Source organism: Puma concolor, chromosome B2, assembly GCF_028749965.1.
Source record: "Puma concolor isolate L17-30 chromosome B2, mPumCon1.1.hap2, whole genome shotgun sequence".
Taxonomy (NCBI): domain Eukaryota; kingdom Metazoa; phylum Chordata; class Mammalia; order Carnivora; family Felidae; genus Puma; species Puma concolor.
The window spans coordinates 107649880-107669291 of record NC_141671.1 but is presented as its reverse complement, the minus strand read 5'-3'; the positions used below and the strand labels follow the sequence as shown (position 1 = coordinate 107669291).

The 19412-nt window shown below is 39.1% G+C and overlaps 1 protein-coding gene across 2 annotated transcripts in view; it reads left to right on the top strand.

The window, feature by feature from the left end:
• Positions 1–19412, top strand: part of ROS1 (ROS proto-oncogene 1, receptor tyrosine kinase) — a 118684-nt gene that overhangs the window by 45335 nt on the left and 53937 nt on the right. The window contains exons 18-25 of one of the 2 annotated variants that reach the window (XM_086707673.1): positions 1532–1632; positions 9077–9291; positions 9968–10128; positions 10980–11124; positions 13318–13580; positions 16754–16817; positions 17130–17332; positions 18888–19093. In XM_086707673.1, coding sequence (XP_086563799.1) covers positions 1532–1632; positions 9077–9291; positions 9968–10128; positions 10980–11124; positions 13318–13580; positions 16754–16817; positions 17130–17332; positions 18888–19093 — 1358 coding nt within the window. Of the gene's footprint in view, positions 1–1531; positions 1633–9073; positions 9292–9967; positions 10129–10979; positions 11125–13317; positions 13581–16753; positions 16818–17129; positions 17333–18887; positions 19094–19412 lie in introns of both variants that reach the window. The other variant, XM_086707674.1, reaches the window with a different exon arrangement.

Sequence of the window (19412 nt, the reverse complement as noted above, 5' to 3'; positions counted from 1 at the left end):
TTCAAGGTGACATATTTTGCACCGAGCAGAACTCTTCATTTCACTGTCATTCATCCCTTCATATGTTACGCATAAATTTATCATGGAGCCGTGAGATACTGTGCAATCAGTAGGTGTAATAAAATAAACAGCCAATTATTTATAGAAAGGCTTGGTATTTGTGTGATTAAAAGGGAGAATGCAGTGAGACATTCATCTAACGTGAAAAGATAGCCGCTGCCACATCTGATGGATCGGGCGGGCTCATATATATATGTAGTGCACGTTACCACAGGATTAAATCTCAAGTTTATAGTTATGCCTTGTTGGCATTTCCAAGGCATGGCTGTTATTAGACAACAGTGGTTACCAAAGATTTATGGAATGTCCTCTGGCTCTGTTTAAATATGGGCTCAAATGACTGATGCAAAGGAATTGGTAATGACCCAACACCTGAATGTTATCTATGACTCGAATAGTTTGCTGTATTCTAGAACAGGGAGTTGTAGAATATTCTTTTTTTAAGAGATAAAACAGACTTTTTGATTTAGAAAACTTGAGTGCATCTCATTATGAATAATGAAACAAGACTAACCTGATTTCACTTTAACTGACACAATAATCAATAAATTTCTTTTAGCCTGAGGCAAGGACATGATTCAACTCCCAAAAGGCTGAGGATTGCTAGATAGTTTTTTGTTTGTTTTTTGTTTTTTATTTTGTGGGTAAGGAGTAGACTGCGTTTCCTTGAAGACAGAGGCTGTGATTTATATGACAGCTGGAGGTTTTTGCAATGATGTGCCTTTTTTTTGTTCTTGGATACCTTGTTGTATTCTTTTTACATTTCTCACTGGCTCATCATTTTTGTTTTTATGCTGCAGAATTTTGTTAGAGATGTAGCCATCAACTTTAATCCTTGATCTCTCTTAGCCTCTAGGTCTGCTATAGAAAGACTTCACCACTCTGGGGTCATATACCTGGCCATCTCAGCTTATTTGAAAAATTCCTACAAAGCCAAAGAAAGCAAAAGTGTTCCCTTGAATTGTAACTTCTGTCTTATGCAATCTGTTTCACGAGGAGAAGCAGTCTCCTTTCAATTCCTTTCAAGAGGAGAAGCAGTCTTTCCTCAGGCCTTTCCTGGATGACGGGACATAAAATTAAGGCATGGACTGTAACAAAAAGACAAAGATTAGTAAGGAGTGGTTTTCAGATGTCACCTGGACATCTGTAGGACCTGGAGTGTGGTTGAAAATTTGTAATAACTTTGCAGGTGCTGCTGATGCTGCTGGTCCAAAAATCATACTTTGAGAACAACCAGAGCTAAGTCTGTGGAAGTCCCTGCCTTCTGAGGACTTTTAGGAAACTTGTGTTTATATCCAAGTTACATAGGAATAGGCATCTCACATAATTTTTTTATTCAGCGAAAGGTAAAAATTATCGAGTTTATTATTCCAAAGAGGACATTAAAGAGATATCTATAGTTTAAGTGTGACTTATTCACAAAAGTCTCCTCCAAACATGCATTTGATTCATTTTCTTATTTTCTATTTAGGTAGTTGCTCTAACTTTAGACCTTAGTGATGGGCTCCTGTATTGGTTGGTTCAAGACAGTCAATGCATTCACCTGTACACAGCTGTTCTTCGAGGGTGGAGGTAAGTAGTATCTCTTGAAAACAATCTGTTGAGGATGAGAATGACTTACCCCTCAGTTATGTGACAGTGCATGAGCATTCATTATTCTTCCAATAAGCACTTACTAGTTGTCCACTGTTTTTGCAGGCATTGTGCTTGTGGGGAAAGATAGGTTTGTAAACAATTAATGACAGTAGAATATGGTGAATACTGTGATGGGGTAGAAAGAGAGTACAGTGGAGGCACTGAGAAGAATGCTCCTCAAGAGCCCAAGAAATGGATAGATGTGTTTTTCTTCTTCTTAACATGATGGAGTTAGGCAGGAATCATCCTGCATGGCACACATGAAGACTGGAGTCGAAAGAAGCACATGAATTATTCTCTCAATCTGTGTCCTCAAACTAAGCCCCTGGTTCTCTTGTTGGCATTTCCACATCTTCCATAGTAATACTGTAAGGCATTTTTTTTCTAGTATTTTTCCTACACTTTCTTTTCTTTTTTTTTTTTTTTAACATTTTTGCTTATTAAAATTAGGTGTAATGTACATAATATGAAATGTTCAGATCTTCAGTATTCCACGATATCAGTTTTGACAAGTACATTTTAAGACACAGATATGTTGAGGGGCGCCTGGGTAGCTCAGCTGGTTATGTGTTTGACTCTTGGTTTTGAATAAGGTCATGATCTTATGGTTCATGAGTTTGAGCCTCACATAGGGCTCTGTTTTGACAGTGTGGAGCCTGCTTGGGATTCTCTCTCTCCCTCTCTCTCTGCCCCTCCCCTGCTCAAGCTCTCTCTCTCTCAAAACTAAATAAATAAGCACAATAAAGAAAATTTTTAAAAAAGACACATATATGTCCATCATCACAGAAATTTTCCTGTGCCCCTACCCAATCAATCCCCCCCTGCCCCTGAAATATGTACCTTTTGTGTCTGGCTTCTTTTACTTAGCATAATATCTTTATGATTCATCCATGTTGTTAAGAGTATTAGTCTTTCCTTTTTATTGCTGAGTAGTATTCCATTGCATGAACATACCATAGTTGGCATATCCATTCTCCTCTTTATGGACATTTGGATTGCTTCCCGATTTTGGTTATTATGGATAAAATTGTATAAATATTTATACCCAAGGCTTTGGATGTATTGTTGGATAAATACCTATGAGTAGAATTGCTGGGTGACATGGAAGATACATGCTTAACTTCTTAAATAATTTCCTGGTTTTCAGAGGGTTTATACCATTTTACATTTCCTCCAGAGATGTATGACAGCTCTGGTTCGTCCACATCCTCCCAACAGTTGGCTTTAGCAATCTTTCAAATTTTCACCATTCATTGGTGTATGTAGCAATATATCATTGTACTTTTAATTTACACTTCACCAATAACTAATAATTTTCACCACTTTTTAATTTGTTATTGACTATTTATATATTGTCTGTTGTGATGTGACTCTTCAAGTATTTTTCTCACTATTTAATTGGCTGTATATCTTGTCCGTATTGAGATGCAGGAGATCTTTATATATTATGTATATAAGTCCTTTGTAAAGTATATGTGTTGTGAAATTTTTCTCTCAGTGTTTGGCTTACCTATATATTTGTTGGTGGTGTATTTTGGTGAGTAGAAGTTTTTAATTTTGACTTACCCAATTTATCAATTATTTTCTTTATGGTTTGTGTTTTCTGTGCCTTCTATAAGGTATCTTTGCCTATCCCAAGGTTGTGAGAATTTTATATGATGTACTTTTTAAAAAAATTTTTTAATGTTTATTTATTTTTGAAGGAGAGAGAGACAGAGTGTGAGTGGGGGAGGGGCAGAGAGAGAGGGAGACACAGAATCTGAAAGAGGCTCCAGGCTCTGAGCTGTCAGCACAGAGCCCGATGCAGGGCTCGAACTCACGGACCGCGAGATTGTGACCTGAGCTGAAGCTGGACACTTAACCGACTGAGCCACCCAGGTGCCCCTATGATGTACTTTTTATTGTTTTAGCTTCCATATTTAAATATGTGATCCACTTAAAATAGGTTTTTAGATGTTTCTTTCCTTTTCATATGAATATCCAATTGTTCCAGTACTATTTGTTAAAAAGATTTGCCTTGGGGCGCCTGGGTGGCTCAGTCGGTTAAGCGTCCGACTTAGGCTCAGGTCACGATCTCACGGTCCGTGAGTTCGAGCCCCGCGTCAGGCTCTGGGCTGATGGCTCAGAGCCTGGAGCCTCCTTCCGATTCTGTGTCTCCCTCTCTCTCTGCCCCTCCCCTGTTCATGCTCTGTCTCTCTCTGTCTCAAAAATAAATAAACGTTAAAAAAAATTAAAAAAAAAAAAAAGATTTGCCTTATGTTATTTAATTGCTTTGTGCCCTTGTTCAAAATTATTTGACTGAATATATTTTGGTCTATTTTTGGATTCTCTATTCTGTTCCTTTATTATATTTGTCTAATCTCATGCCAATTCTACATTTTCTTGATTACTATAAATTTAGAAAAAGACTTAAAGATAGCTAATATTCGGTCCTCAGTTTGTTTTTCTTTTTCAATATTTTAATTCTGGCTATTCTTGATCTTTTGCTTTTCCAAATAAATTTAAAAATCATCTCACTAATTCCTAGAATAAAGCCTGTTGGAATTTTAAGTCTCTTATCAATTTAGGGAGAACGGATATCATAAAATATTGAGTCTTCCAATCAATAAAAATGGTATCTCTCTTCATTTATTTTGGTTTTCTTTAATTTTATTCAGCAGTGTTTTGTATTTTCAGTGCAGAAGTTTTGTTTTGTTTTGTTTTGTTGTTTTGTTTAGAGTAGTTTCCATGCCCAACCTGGGGCTTGAATTCACAACTCCAAGATTATAAGCCGTGTGCTCCAACGACTGAGACAGCCAGGCGTTCCAAGAAATTTAGAAATTTTGCACTTCTTTCATTAATTAATCCTGAAGTGTCTGATTTTTAAAATAAAAAAAATGGGGGCGCCTGGGTGGCTCAGTCGGTTGAGTGTCCGACTTCAGCTCAGGTCACGATCTCACGGACCGTGAGTTTGAGCCCCGCGTCGGGCTCTGGGCTGATGGCTCAGAGCCTGGAGCCTGCTTCCAGTTCTGTGTCTCCCTCTCTCTCTGCCCCTCCCCCGTTCATGCTCTGTCTCTCTCTGTCTCAAAAATAAATAAACGTTAAAAAAAAAATTAAAAAAAAATAAAATAAAATAAAATAAAATAAAATAAATGTTTATTTATTTTTCAGAGAGAGTGTGAGAGTAGGGGAGGGACAGAGAGACAGGTTTATAAGAGGATTCAAAGTGGGCTTTGTGCTGACAGCAGAAAGCCCAATGCGGGGCCTGAACTCATGAACCGTGAGACCATGACCTGAGCTGAAGATGGACACCCATCTGACTGAGCCACCCAGGCTCCCCTCTGATTTTTTTTTTTTTTTGATGCTTTATAAGTGGTGTTTTCAAAAATTTCATTTTCTAAATTCTTATTACTAGTATGGAGAAATTCAATTGATTTTTGTATATTGACTTGGTATCTTGATTCATTGCTAAATTCACTGTTCTGGTTTCATGCAGAAATGCTTTAGGGGGTTATAAAGGTCTTTTACAATGAATTAGGAAACATTCTCTCCTCCTCAATTTTCTGAGTTTTTGATATTAATTCCTCCTTAAATTTTGATAGTATCCACCAGTGAATCCATCTGGGCCTGTAATTTTCTTTGTGGAAAATTGTTTGACTTTAAATTTAATATATTTTAGGGGTATAAGGTTATTTAAATTTTTATTTCTTCTTGAATCAATTTTGTTAATTCATGTCTTTTTAGGAATTTATCCAGTTTGAGTGAGTTGTCAGATTAAATTTAATAATAGTCCCGTGTTATCACTTTAATGTCTATAAGGTCGTTAGTGGTGTCCTCATATCTCTGATATTGATACATTTTTTTTTGATCACTCCTGTTAAGGGTTTATCAAATTTATTAATGTTTTAAAAGAACTAGCTTTTAGTTTGTTGATTTTCCATTTTCAATTTTACTCTTTTCCAGTATTATTTTTATTATTTCTTCTTCTTTTATAATATCCTCTTCTATTTCTAGCGTTTTAAGATGAAAGAAGAAATTGTGTTCACATCATTCTGTTAATATATTTATAATATTGACATGTAAAGCTGTATATTTTTTTAAAGACTGTGTTAGTTGGTATTCCACAAAATTTAGTATGTTGTGTTTTATTATTTTTCCTAATTTCTAATTTCTAAATATTTTCTAATTTCTCTCATTAGTTTTCTTTGATCCATGTATTTTTAAAATGTACCTTGCTTAATTGTGAAGTATTTTGGGATTGTTTGGGTATTATTTCTATCAATTTCTAATTTAATATCATTGTGGCTGAAAAACATACACCATATAATTTCAATCTTTTGACATTTATTTAGGCTCATTTTATGGCCCACCATTGGGTATATCAAGATGAATGTTCCATGTGCACTAGAAGAATATTTATTCAGCTAATAATCTGTTGGATTATTAGATTAATTATCATTAGATTAATAGCTGGTATAGTAGTCTATAACTGTCAAGTACATAAATTAGTTGATGGTGTAGTTGAAATATTTGTGTCTACTTGTACTGTCACTGAAAAGAGGTGCCATAGTCTTCAACTATGATTGTAGATTTGCCTATGGTTCTCTACAGTTGATATACCTGGGTCCTTTGTATTTATATTATTGTCTATGTACTTGAGTGTATTGCCTTTTTATCACATAAAATGCCCTCATTAGTCTATGGTGATTCTCTTCATCTTCATCTGGGTGCTTTGTATTTATATTATTATCTATATACTTGATTATATTGCTTTTTGTCACTATAAAATGCCCTCATCAGTCTATGGTAATGCTCATTGCTTAGAGACCACTTTGTCTGATAGTAGTATAGCCACAGCAGCTTTAATTAATTAATTAATTAATTAGAGATAGAGAGTGAGTGGGGGAGGGTCAGAGAGAGAGGGAGACAGAGAATCCCAAGCAGGCTCCTCGCTGTCAGCGCAGAGCCTGATGCAGGGCTCAAACTAGAGAGATCATGACCTCTGAGCCCAGTCCTGAAGTCAGATGCTCAACTGAATGTGCCACCCAGGTGCCTGTGATGGATCTACTCTTGAAATTGCTCTTCCTTCACCTAAGTCCATCAATTTCCTTTAGTTTATAAAAGAATTAATCAGGTACAAGTATAACAACATATCTGACCTGGAAGTTGAAGAGGGTGCACCCGTCAACAATTCAGATGTATTTGGTTATGTCAGAACTGATTACATGCTCCAAGGGACCCTATGCCCTTGCTGTTCCCTCTGCCTGCAGTGTTCCCAGACTCAGTTCCCTTGGTTAATTGGTATTCGGTCTGTATGGCTCAGTTTAAGCATGTTCTCTAATGTGACCAGACTTTTTTTTTTTTTTTTTTTTTAAAAAAAAAAAATTTTTTTTTTCAACGTTTATTTATTTTTGGGACAGAGAGAGATGGAGCATGAACGGGGGAGGGGCAGAGAGAGAGGGAGACACAGAATCGGAAACAGGCTCCAGGCTCCGAGCCATCAGCCCAGAGCCTGACGCGGGGCTCGAACTCCCGGACCGCGAGATCGTGACCTGGCTGAAGTCGGACGCTCAACCGACTGCGCCACCCAGGCGCCCCTAATGTGACCAGACTTTTTCTGACCAGATCCCAGTAGGTCTCCTTGTTAAGGAATCCGCTCTACTTTCCCTTTTACGGTGCCATTCAGATGCCAAAAGATGGTTGTTTGCTCATCTTCTTCCAGACTGCCTTTTCTGCTATCCTGTGTATTCTATGAGGGCAGGGATTGTATTTGTCTATTTACCACTGTATTCCTAGTGGCTAACACAGAACGGGGCACAAAACACTTGTTGACTGAATGAGTAAATGAATGAACCCTCAGCACAGTAACCTCAGCTGACCTCTATATTTCACCCTTTATGGAAGAGTTTGACTTTTTATGACTTTTTTGTTGAGCTCTGATTTAAATCCAGCTTTACTTGTTGTGGAGGACTGAAGGGTTTGAAATTACAGGTAGAAGGAAGCCCCATACTGACCTCTCGAAAGTGAGGAGGTTTTGCTGAAGTGCCATGAACATTGGAGGTCAAGAATTTCCCGGTTAGTCCATGAGATTTTTATAAGGGAGGAGTCTTCAACTGGAAATGAGGGGTCATCCATGCCAGGAGCAGCTAAGGGATATCCAGGCTCACCCTGCGGGGAAACCCGCTGTCCTAGGGACACTTTGGAAATGCTGAAACAAACAACCGGGTGGGCTAAACTAACACAAGGGCATTCACAGGATACAGGCATCAGCAGCTCTGTGGGTGGTCCAGAAGGGCCAGCCTCCTAGCCCAAGTGCATCCTGTTTAGTGAGCTTCCCTCCATTTGGAACTGGGTTTTATGTATTTCACAAGGTTGCTGGAAAGTTCTAACGAGAAGTAGAAATAACAAGGTGTGAAATTAGACAAGCAAGTCAAAGTCCACAAGGCAAACCAGATGCTGTCTTCAGAACTGCGTAGGTATAAATAGAGTATTTCACTAGAAAAAGGACAATGTGAATCGTCCTGGTGAATATACTTCTTTATAAGGTTCCCAACTTCCAGTTTTGGCCCTCTCAGGTAGTCACAGTTTTGTCAAGGAGATATTGTGAAATTCTCAAATCAAAACCTTTATTTGTTTTGATTTTAAGTGCCATTCTTTCTACTTTTCTAAAGAAGGAACTGTCAACACTCTAAAAAGATGTCGAGAAATCTTGAAAAGAAATAGTCAAACCACCACTTCAAAAGACTGAAAATCATTGAGGTGGTTTTTATTTATTGAGTACCAGGAAAGAGAGATTTTTAGAAACTACCAAGCAGATTTTTAAAGTGAAAATTATACCCCAATTCTGTGTCATGGAGAGAAAACTCTAGCATCGATGTAAATAATAGTCTGTTAACTTGAATTTCCCAGTCTGAAAAGAAGCATTCTGCATGAGCTAACGAAGTTAGTAAGTATCATTGAAGCAGCAGTTGTGAATAGTATATATTGATGGACCAAACAGGAGAGAATAATGGGTGGCAAATAAATAACATGATTAACCAAGTGTAAGAGGGAGGCGTGGCCCGATGAGGAGAAACCAGCCAGTAGGTTGCACCTCTAAGATAGGTACTACCGAGAATCACCAGTATTTCTTAAAATCTGTGTAATACTCTTGCCATTGCAATATCACATTAATGAGAAAAGTCCTAGAAGACTTGCTTTAGGTATACTTTAAGAAAAGCGTAAAAAAATCAACTTTATACGGAACTAAAAATAACGATAATTATTGTTGCAAAGTATTTTCTTTTTGTTTTTGCATCCACAAACACACACCCTCACAAACATACATTCTCTCCAGTACGTGAATGTACCAGCCCTTCCCCAACTTGAGATTCACAGTCTAATTGCTGCCATGTTTTAGCAGTGCTGGAGATATCAACATCACGGAGTTTGCAGCCTGGAGTACTTCTGAAATTTCCCAGAATACACTGATGTACTATAGTGGTCGGCTCTTCTGGATCAATGGCTTTAGGATTATCACAGCTCAGGAAATAAGTCAGAGAACCAGTGTCTCTGTTTTGGAACCAGCCAAATTTAATCAGTTCACAATCATTCAGACATCCCTCAAGCCTCTGCCAAGTACAGTATATTATTTCTGTTTACCCTCTTGCCTCCAAGCGTGTTTTGTTAAATAAGTGTTTACTTTGGGATTTGTTTTGTTTTGTTTTCTTAAAAAAATATTTAAGCCCCGAAGCGGGGCTTGAACTCACGAACTGTGAGATCATGACCTGAGCCAAAGTTGGACAGCCAACCGCCTGAGCCACTCAGGTGCCCCTTTGGGAATTTTTTCTTAAGAATTAAATTTTAGAGGCGCCTAGGTGGCTCAGTCGGTTAAGTGTCTGACTTCAGCTCAGACTTTGAGCCCTGCATCTAGCTCTGTGCTGACATTGCAGAACCTGGAGACTGCTTTGCATTCTGTGTCTCCCTCTTTCTTTGCCCCTCCCCGCCCCCCCCCATGCTCTGTCTCTCTCTGCCTCTCAAAAAAAAAAAAAAAAAAAAAATTAAAATGTTAAAAAAAAAAGTTTTAAAAAGAAAAAGGCTTTTGTAGTTTCTCTTGGTTTGCTTGCATTTTACTCTTAATCCAAATTTGCAGCATGGAACAGTCAGAAAAAGAAGATTGTTAGGATATATTAAAAGAAAGGGAAATTTTATTTTCGTATTAATTATTAGTAATTTCTGTTAATTATCCATGTTCTCTATGATGTTTGAGAATCCTAAATTCTTTCCCCCCTCTATTCTTTCTTTCATCCCATAGGGAACTTTTCTGTTACCCCCAAGGTTATCCCAGATCCTGTTCAAGAATCTTCCTTTAGGATTGAAGGAAATGCTTCAAGTTTTCAAATCCTGTGGAATGCTCCCCCAGCAGTGGATTGGGGTATAATTTTCTACAGTGTGGATTTCAGTTCTCATTCTAAGGTATAGTGTTGGTTCTAGTAACTTCCATTTCTCAAACAGCTGTACCAACTGTATAAGCCCTGCCCACACTAATTTGTGCTTCCTTCATTTAGCCAAGCCTGTTTCCTTTGTTGCTCCCAATGCATTTGATTATTAAGATTTTTCCTGAGGGGCCACCTGGGTGGCTCAGTTGGCTGAGCATTTGACTCTTGATTTTGGTTCAGGTCATGATCCCAGGGTTGTGGGACTGAGCCCCTCATTGGTCTCCATGCTGAGTGTGGAGACTGCTTAAGATTTTCTCTCTCTCCCTCTGCCCCTGTCCCCCACTCATGCTCTCTCTCTAAAATTAAAAAAAAAAAAAAATTAAAAAAAGAAAAGGTTTTTCCTGAGAATGTTTTTTAAAAATTAAAAAAAAAGTTTATTTATTTTTGAGAGAGAGAGAGAGAGAGAGAGAGAATGAATGAGAATGAGCAGGGGAGGGGCAGAAAGAGAGGGAGACACAAAATCTGAAGCAAGCTCCAGGCTCTGAGCTGTCAGCACAGAGACCAAAGCGGGGCTCAAACCCATGAACTGTGAGATCATGACCTTAGCCAAAGTCAGATACTCAGTTGACTGAGCCCCCCAGGGGCCCCCTGAGAACCCTTGTTTGCAGCCAGTCTCTGATTGTTTTGTGGTTAATGTTAACGACTGGTATGTTAGGTGCATTTTAACTGGTCTATGTGGAACCACATGGAACTTAGCAACATTAGCATTTCCAAAGTTGCACGTTTTGGTTCACAGGTGAACCAAAGTTTGGAGATTTTAGTTCATTAGGAATAAAAGGTTTTATGACTCCCTCACTAAGAAAATAATGTTTTGTTCTTATATTTTAGTTCCTGGCTAGTGAGCAGCAGCTTTCGCCTGTATTTACTGTGGAAGGGCTGGAGCCCTATGCCTTATTTAATCTCTCTGTCACTCCTTATACGTACTGGGGAAAGGGCCCCCAAACATCTCTGTCACTTCGAGCACCTGAAACAGGTACAGGGGTTAAAAGATCTTTTTAAAAGGGCAGAGCCTCATTTTCTATGCTCTACAGTAAATGGCTAATAATTTTTAAAAATAACTTTCAGTTCTGTAGATGTGTTGAGATTCAATACGTTTTCAATGACTTTTTGGAGATGAGAATAACACCATTAGTATCAGTCTGCATCATTTATTCCAAAAGCATATTCCAAAGATTTCTTAAAGATTGTTTCACTTGATTATAATAATACATATGATGCAGAAACCTGTTTCAGGTAACTTGTGAAACACTTGAGAAGGAAATCGGGAATATAATAGCGGGGACAGTTTCATGGAAGTCAGGCTTGTCTGAAGATGTTCTCATAGATTGTAACTCAGAAGCTTCCATAGGTGGATAACTCATGCCTGAATTTAATGTTTTCCTTTGGAATATGTTTTAAAAAGGATAGTAGTCGTGTCTTTACATGTGTATCACTACAAAATGTACAAAGCACATTTATATGTATCACTCCTTTATTAAACGTTTACTGCACACCTATTACGTGTCAGAGCATCATTTCCTCCTTGCATTTGATCCCCCCCCTGCTCCCTGAAAGGTAGCACAGGTGTTACTATCTCAGTTATGCAAATGAGAAAGCAGAAGCCTAGAGGTTGCCCAATGTAGAATAGCTGGGACTTAGTCCAGACTTTCCACTGCCGTTTTATCAAGTCTCCACTCAGTCCTGTCTTCAAATGCTGGTAAATGATAGTATCATATGATTTATTCATTATGAACTTATTAGCACAGGACCTGGAAGGCAGAAAGAGCTCAATAGGCATAGATATGCATTTTTTGTATGTTTGTTTTTAACTGTTAAGTTTCTTTCAACAATATTTACCCATGAGTCTCACAACAGGAACATAGTAGAGCCTGGGTAGATCCTGGAGCAGTTAGCATTTGAATCCAGGTATGCTCTCTTTGAGATCATCTTGGGATGTCAGCTTTGGTAGGATTGTTCCGTGGAAATGGTTTTGCCTGAGTCTGTCAGGGGATGTACTGGGGACCTAGGGTCATCAGCATTCTGCTGGATGTTGGGGGGCAATAAAAAATGAAAAGATTTGGCCTTTGCTTTCAGGAAATTTACAATATAGTTGGGAAATTATTCAAATGGACAAATATTTATTAAGCGCTTACAGTGTGCTAGTCCTATACTAGATTTGAGGGGATTTAACAAGGAATAAGGAAAGGTGCTTTCTCTGATGGAGCTCATAAAACAGTAGAGAGATAAACACAGGCTTCCAACGATAACAGAAATGAGACAGTGAGAACTGAGTTTCAATGGCATAGAGTAAATAGACAAGACAGAATGCTTCACCTCTATCAAGCAGCCCCACCACTCTCAGGAGGTGACAATGGTCATAGACTGGAATGGCCACCGAAGGCCTTTGGGGAGGGGGAGTTCTAGCTGGGCTCTAGGGAATGATGCAAGGAAAGGTATCCCATATAAGCACAGTGTAAGAAGGCCTGGAGATTGGATAATGATGTGAGTGTTGAACATTGAGAAGCGATGTGACTGGAGTGGATAGTGGAAAGGGACCTTGTAGAGGAGTCTGAAGAAGGAAGACAGGCATCTTGCATGAAATGACATGGACATCAGGCAGAGGAATTTCTCTTGATTAAGAGGGAGATTAATTCATTGAAGGGCTAGGAGACATTAAATTGCTTGGTTCGGCTCTAGGATAAATGGTAGCCTCCAAACCATATTCTTGGGGTATACCCTGCTCCATGGAAGGGTTCAAGGTGAGAGGGCCTGGATCTGTGACATGCTGGATTTTACATCCTGAACTGGCTGAAGGCCAGGCCAAGTTGCTGCCTTTCATCCTGTGACTGCCATTTCCACCACCAGGTAAATCACTGTGGCAGGATGAGAGTAAATATTGTATTTTTAAGGAGAACCAGCCACCTTTCATCTATACAGGGCACAGATGAGAAAGATGTGCCTAAGTGGTGGTAAGAGGGATTTGGGTTGCAGATAAGAAAGATTTGCTGAAATATCAGGATAGGTTCCTGAAGAAATCTGTGGAATCTTCTCTCCTGAAGAACAAGATAGATATGCTTCGATTTCTGGAATGAGAAGTATTTATTACTGTTTCTCCATCCCCTCATCATGAATGGTAAAAAGTCAACTTTATATTCTTTTCTACCCTATCTGTGTCTCTGCTTTTCAGTTCCGTCGGCACCCCAGAATCCCAGGATATTTATATTACCAAGTGGGAAATACCATAACCAGAACGAGGTTGTGGTGGAATTTAGATGGAATAAGCCTAAGCATGAAAACGGTGTGTTAACGAGATTTGAAATGTTCTATCAAATATCCAACCAGAGAGACACAAATAAAACATTTGAAGACTGGATGGCTGTCAATGCAACCCCCTCAGAGATGTCTTTTCAGCTTGAAGGCATGAGTCCCGGGTACACTGTTGCCTTCCAGGTATAAGAGTGAAAACGGGGATACAGGGGTCTCAGTGGTGCAAACAGAAGGCTGATTAAAGGACTAGGTTAAGAATTCTGCCACTCTGTCAATAATTTGAGATCCACTATGGTCACAGAAGTCAAGTGGGTGGCAAAGATACAGAGGGGAGAGGGGACAGCTAGGGTAAAGGACAGCTTGACAGCTTTCTTGCTTTCAGATTCAGAACAAACCATTATTTTTCCCTGTAATCACTATAGGTCGTGTACCTGGGTAGATGCTTTTATATTCCTTATCTCATTTGATCCCCTTACTGTCTGTGAAGAAAGAGCCATGTCCCTGGGTGTGTCAGTGAATTACCAAAGCTGCATGGCTAGGAAGTGGTGTTCTGTAGTCCAGCTGCTAGAATCCTTTCCCCCAGATCACATCACTACTGTGAATCCTCTGGATGCCCCAACTTGGAGCTACTGCTGGAAATAAAACCTGAGGGTCTAGGTAGTTGATATCTCAGAGTTACTGTCTGGCTGCTGATAGACGAGAAAGTGAGAATAGGAGTCAAGAATAACAAGTTACTGCCACCCCATTTGGGCATTTTAACTTTAATATGAAATAGCTTTCTACTTATGGTAGATGGCTTGATGATTTTCTTATCTTCATTAAATACCAAGTTGGTGATGTTATGCCCAGAATTCGTGATCCCCAAAGACCACCAGGGAGCCGAGTCCGATGTAAAAGCAAAAGAGCGTTTATTCGAGCTAGCTCGAGCTCAATCCCCTACCTGCACCGATGCAGCGGTGAGATGCCAGGGAGAGAGAGCGAGTTTCAAAAGCACAAAGGTTTTATTGGGGTCTAGGGGCAGTTGGTGAGGTAATGGCTGTGGCCTCAGCTGATTGGCTGGGGAAGGGTTGTGGCCTTGGCGGATTGGCTGGGGAAGGCTCGGAGTCCTGTTACGCAGGTCACTGGGCGTGTTTTGATCGGGAAGTTTGAAAGGGTGAGCGGGAGGTTACTCAAGGGGAGGAGGCGTGGTCAAGGTGGAGGACACAGAACAAGATGGAGTCGGCCGGCGTAGGTCCGCCCTTACAGGTGACAATGTTGTACATATTTAGAATTATTTCCCATTTCTTTTTGGGGAACATAATGCTTTGGGGAGTGTTTTAGAGATTTGAGTTTCCTAAGGATCTGTTTTCTCTTTGTAAAATTCTAATTTAATAGTTATTTTGTTAATATATTTGTTCAACATATACTAATCGAAGAAGTTGTACATAAAAGTTAAAGATAGTACACATTCTTATTTGTTGAGAATTATGTGTGTTCTGGTTAAATAAATATTCTGGTTAAGTGTATCTGTCTAAATGTACATATAGTTTCAGATCTCAGTCATCGCAGGATTGTGCAAGGTGATATGCACGGATATGCATGAGTTTCACTTAATGTGGTCTTGTGCAAAAGTGAAGACGTCTTGGTATATGTACATACCATAATGCACACACACACACACACACACACACACACATACACACACCCCATGTACAGATAGTAGTATGTATAATATGGTAAAATATATTTAACAGTAGAAGTATAATAAAAATAATCTAATACTTTGTTGACTGAGAGGGCACTTGAGGATCTACCTTTTGGGTCCATCATTATGGGTGTCAATTTCCTTTATAGGCTGTTATACACATGCAAGGTTGGGAAGTGGAAATGATTTATTACACTATAAAAGACGTCTACTAAAAGCTGTTTTCTTTTTTTTTCTTAATTTTTTTAAATGTTTTATTTATTTTTGAGACAGAGAGAGACAGAGCATGAGCAGGGGAGGGGCAGAGAGAGAGGGAGACACAGAATCTGAAGCAGGTTCCAGCCTCTGAGCTGTCAGCACAGAGCCTGATGCGGGGCTCAAACTCACGGACTGTGAGATCATGAAGTCGGACGCCCAACCGATTGAGCCACCCAGGCGCCCCTCTTTTTTTTTTTTAATTTTTAGTACGTATTTATTTTTGAGAGAGAGACAGAGACAGAGTGTGTGAGGAGGAGAGGCAGAGAGAGAGGGAAACACAGAGTCCGAAGCAGGCTCCAGGCTTTGAGCTGTCAGAGCCTGACATGGTGCTTGAACTCACAAACTGCAAGCTCATGACCTGAGCTGAAGTCATGTGCTTAACCGACTGAGCCACCCAGGCACCCCTAAAAGCTGTTTTTAAAAGGCTTTGGTAGCGGGATGCAGAGTGGTACAGTATATAAGTATACAAATCCCACAAGACTTGATTTTTATGCCAGTTTCTGTGTATGTCATTGTGGATGAGTTACTTAATTCTGATTTTGTCTAGTTTCTGCTCTTAGTAATTGTGAGAACTAAAAGAGATAATGTATGTAAAAGTGGTTTGAAATGCATAATTAATATTCAAATGTAAGTTTTAATTATTATTTTTCTTTTACAAATCTCATTTTTTAAAAGGTACAGTAAATTTGGTTGTTTAAAGCTTCTAGCTGTTTATTTTACAGTCTGTGGGAGTTTACCATAATATGCATAGTTTTGTTTCTGTTAAACGTTCTATATAATTTCATTTTGGAAGTAGCTAAAGACCTTTTTTAGAAATTCAAATCTTTTGCAGGGGAGATTTGTGCCAATATTTTGTACTGTTCCAGACAACAATAGCAATGATAAAAACCACACCACCGGCATGAATGTGGGGCAATACTTACCTTTTAGTGATTTATTGCTTTATACTCAGATGGAAGTAACTATTTGAAACTATTCAGTCAGAGAAAGACAAAAACCCCTATGATTTCACTCCTATGTGGAACTGAAGAAACAAAACAGAAGAAGAACATGGGGGTGGGAAGGAAAGGCAAACCAGGAAACAGACTCTTAACTACAGAGAGCAAACTGAGGATTGCTGGAGGGGAGGTGGGTGGGGAATGGGCTAGATGGGTGATGGGGATTAAGGAGACTTGTCCAGATGAGCACAGGGTATTGTGTGTAAGTGATGAATCTCTAAATTCTACACTGGAAACTAACTGTGTGTTAACTAACTGGAATTTAAGTAAAAACCTGACAGAAAAAAGAAACTATTCATAACTGATACCAAAATTGTGAAATGAAACCTTCGATAATTTATCAGTCTCAGAACGTAATTGCTGTCACTGAGGACACTGTTGAATGCAATTTTTCTGGTATCCTTTTCTTTCTCTAGGTTCGAGCCTTCACATCCAAAGGACCTGGACCATTTTCTGACACAGTAAAGTCCAGAACCTCAGGTATTCATTACCTAAAACCTGTGTAAAAAACAATTCGTATTTTAAAAACATTTTTGACCCTTGGTATTCTCAGGGATATGAATGCTGTTTCTGAGCTGAAGTTAAAGTCAAATAACCAATTTTTTATCACCAAACACACTTAACAAATCTGAGCTTAGGGCGCCTGGCAGTGTTGATTGAGACTGGAACAGTAGATGAACCCAGAGAAGACCCATGGATTTCAGAATAGCCTGATAGTGAATCAAGGGATTTTGCCAAATGAAAGTTTTTTTTTTCTCTTATATGTATTATCTACTTGTTTTTTGTTTTCAGAAATCAACCCATTTCCATATCTCATGACTCTTTTTGACAGCAAGATCGTTTTATTAGATATGGATCAAAATCACGTTGCATGGACATTTTCAGCAGAAGGAGACATCAGTACCATGGGCTACACAGCTGATAATGGAATGGGATATTATGCTCAAGGAGACTCACTCTGCCTTCTGAACATGCACAACAGATCCAGCTCTGAGGTATTTCACTATGTAACTATTCTGGAAGGAAGGACATGGATAATTTACATATCACACCACCCTATAATTAAATAGGCTGGTCAGTGGTCGAGCCATTAAGATTAGAATGGTTGGAAAGGACAAATGTTGCGTAATTATTTAGTCACAAATGAATAGTGATTAGATTTTGGGCAAATATCATTCAGGATTAATTTTGCAAATAGTTTTATTTGGTTTAAGGCACTGTGTTAGTTCCTGGGATAGAGGTAAAAAAGAAAAAAAAATCACAGTCTTTGAACAAACCCAGTCTGGTATCAGTCTAACACTAGGAGGACAGTAGTGTGTAATGATTCATGGCTGAGCTTTGGGATCTGAAATTTAGAACTTAATTCTGGCTTCGCCATTTACTAGATCTGTGACCATCAGCAAGTTATTTAACTTGTGGCATCTCTTCACATGGTTCCTGTGAAGATTAAATGAGATGACCGACGTAAGGCACTTAGCACAATGCCTGGCATGTGGTGGCATTCATTGAGTGTCAGCTAGTGGAACAGACAGACAGAAGACGTTATCGTGCTATGCTGAGGGCAGGATGTGGTGGCATCACAGAAAATGGATGATCAATCCAGGTTGGAGTGGTTGAGTGGAAAGACACCTTGGGAAGATGAGCCAGGTGAAGGTGGGAAAAACTTAAGGGGTAGCAAGTGCAAAGACAGGAATACAAGAGAGCCATAGCACATCCAGGAGGCTGAAAATAGAGTGAGCTTGGAATGAAGGTGGGAGTGAGGGTGAACAAAAGACAGGTGAAAAAGCTGAAGTAGTAGGGAGGGGCCTGAATATAATGGGCCTCCTTAACTGTGCTAAGGTGTGGAGGGCCAATCCTGAAGCCAACATCAAGCCATTAAAGAAATTTAGTGGGTCATTCACATGATCAAGTTATGTTTTAGAAAGACCTCTCTATTCGTGGTGTGAATCATGACTTAGAGAACGTTAAATCTGTGACACTTAGGAGGCTATCACAGAAAGCCAGACAGGAAATGTCAGGCAGGAAATGAGAGCCAGTGAGGTGAGAAAGGAGACGACCAATTTGGGACATATTTCAAACGGGACTAATTCAGCGTGGGGAGTCATGAGAGGAAGATGTCAAGGATGAACCACATTTGTCAGGATTGCTGCTCAGGTGGATGTTGGAAATCCATAAAAATGTAATCTGTAGGAGAAAAGAAGGGTTTGGGGTGGAGTAATGAATTCTGTTTCCTGGGATCATTCGTATGGAGATGTTCAGTAGTCAGTTTGGATCAGTAACTCGGTGAGGGATATTGCTACTGTTCTTGTAGCACTGGTCAATGGATTACAGTTGAAGTCAAGGTAGTGGAAGCTAACCAGGAGAAAGAATACAATGTGAGAAGAGAAGAGGACCAGTGTTACAATGGTACACAGTACAGAGCTATTGACGTTTTGGATTACAGAGAAGTGCAGTAAACAAGTAATATGGTAGATTACCGAAAAGTCCTCAGATTTGGGGGGAAAAGAATGACCACTCTCTCCTTGGCTGTGTTTTCTACCTATTGTTAAGATTTTCCGAGATGCACTGGTCTTTGATATCACAATTATTACAATTGACTGGATTTCAAGGCATCTCTACTTTGTGCTAGAAGAATCACAAAATGGCATGCAAATATTTGATGTTGATCTTGAACACAAGGTGAAGTACCCCAGAAAGCTGGACATTTGCAATAGAAATTCAACAATAATCTCTTTTTCTGTATATCCTTTTTTAAGGTATGTAAAGTATGAGTATCTGTTTCTGTTGTGATGAAATAGAGGCATATTCAATACAATATCTTTGGTTTAATATTAGAAGCTATTGATGGGAAAATAAGATGCTTACGGTCCTTGACTAGCTATATTAACTTATAGTAAGTAACTCCCCACGTTAATTATGAGCCCATAGCCACAAATATGCAAATTTAATCCATACTGACAATTTGGCTAACCTAAAGTTAGGGTCATTACCAATAGGAAACTAAAGCAGATTTTCATACCAGTGGATTTCCTAATAACCTCAGATGATAAGGATGAGAAGAGGACTGAGACAGTG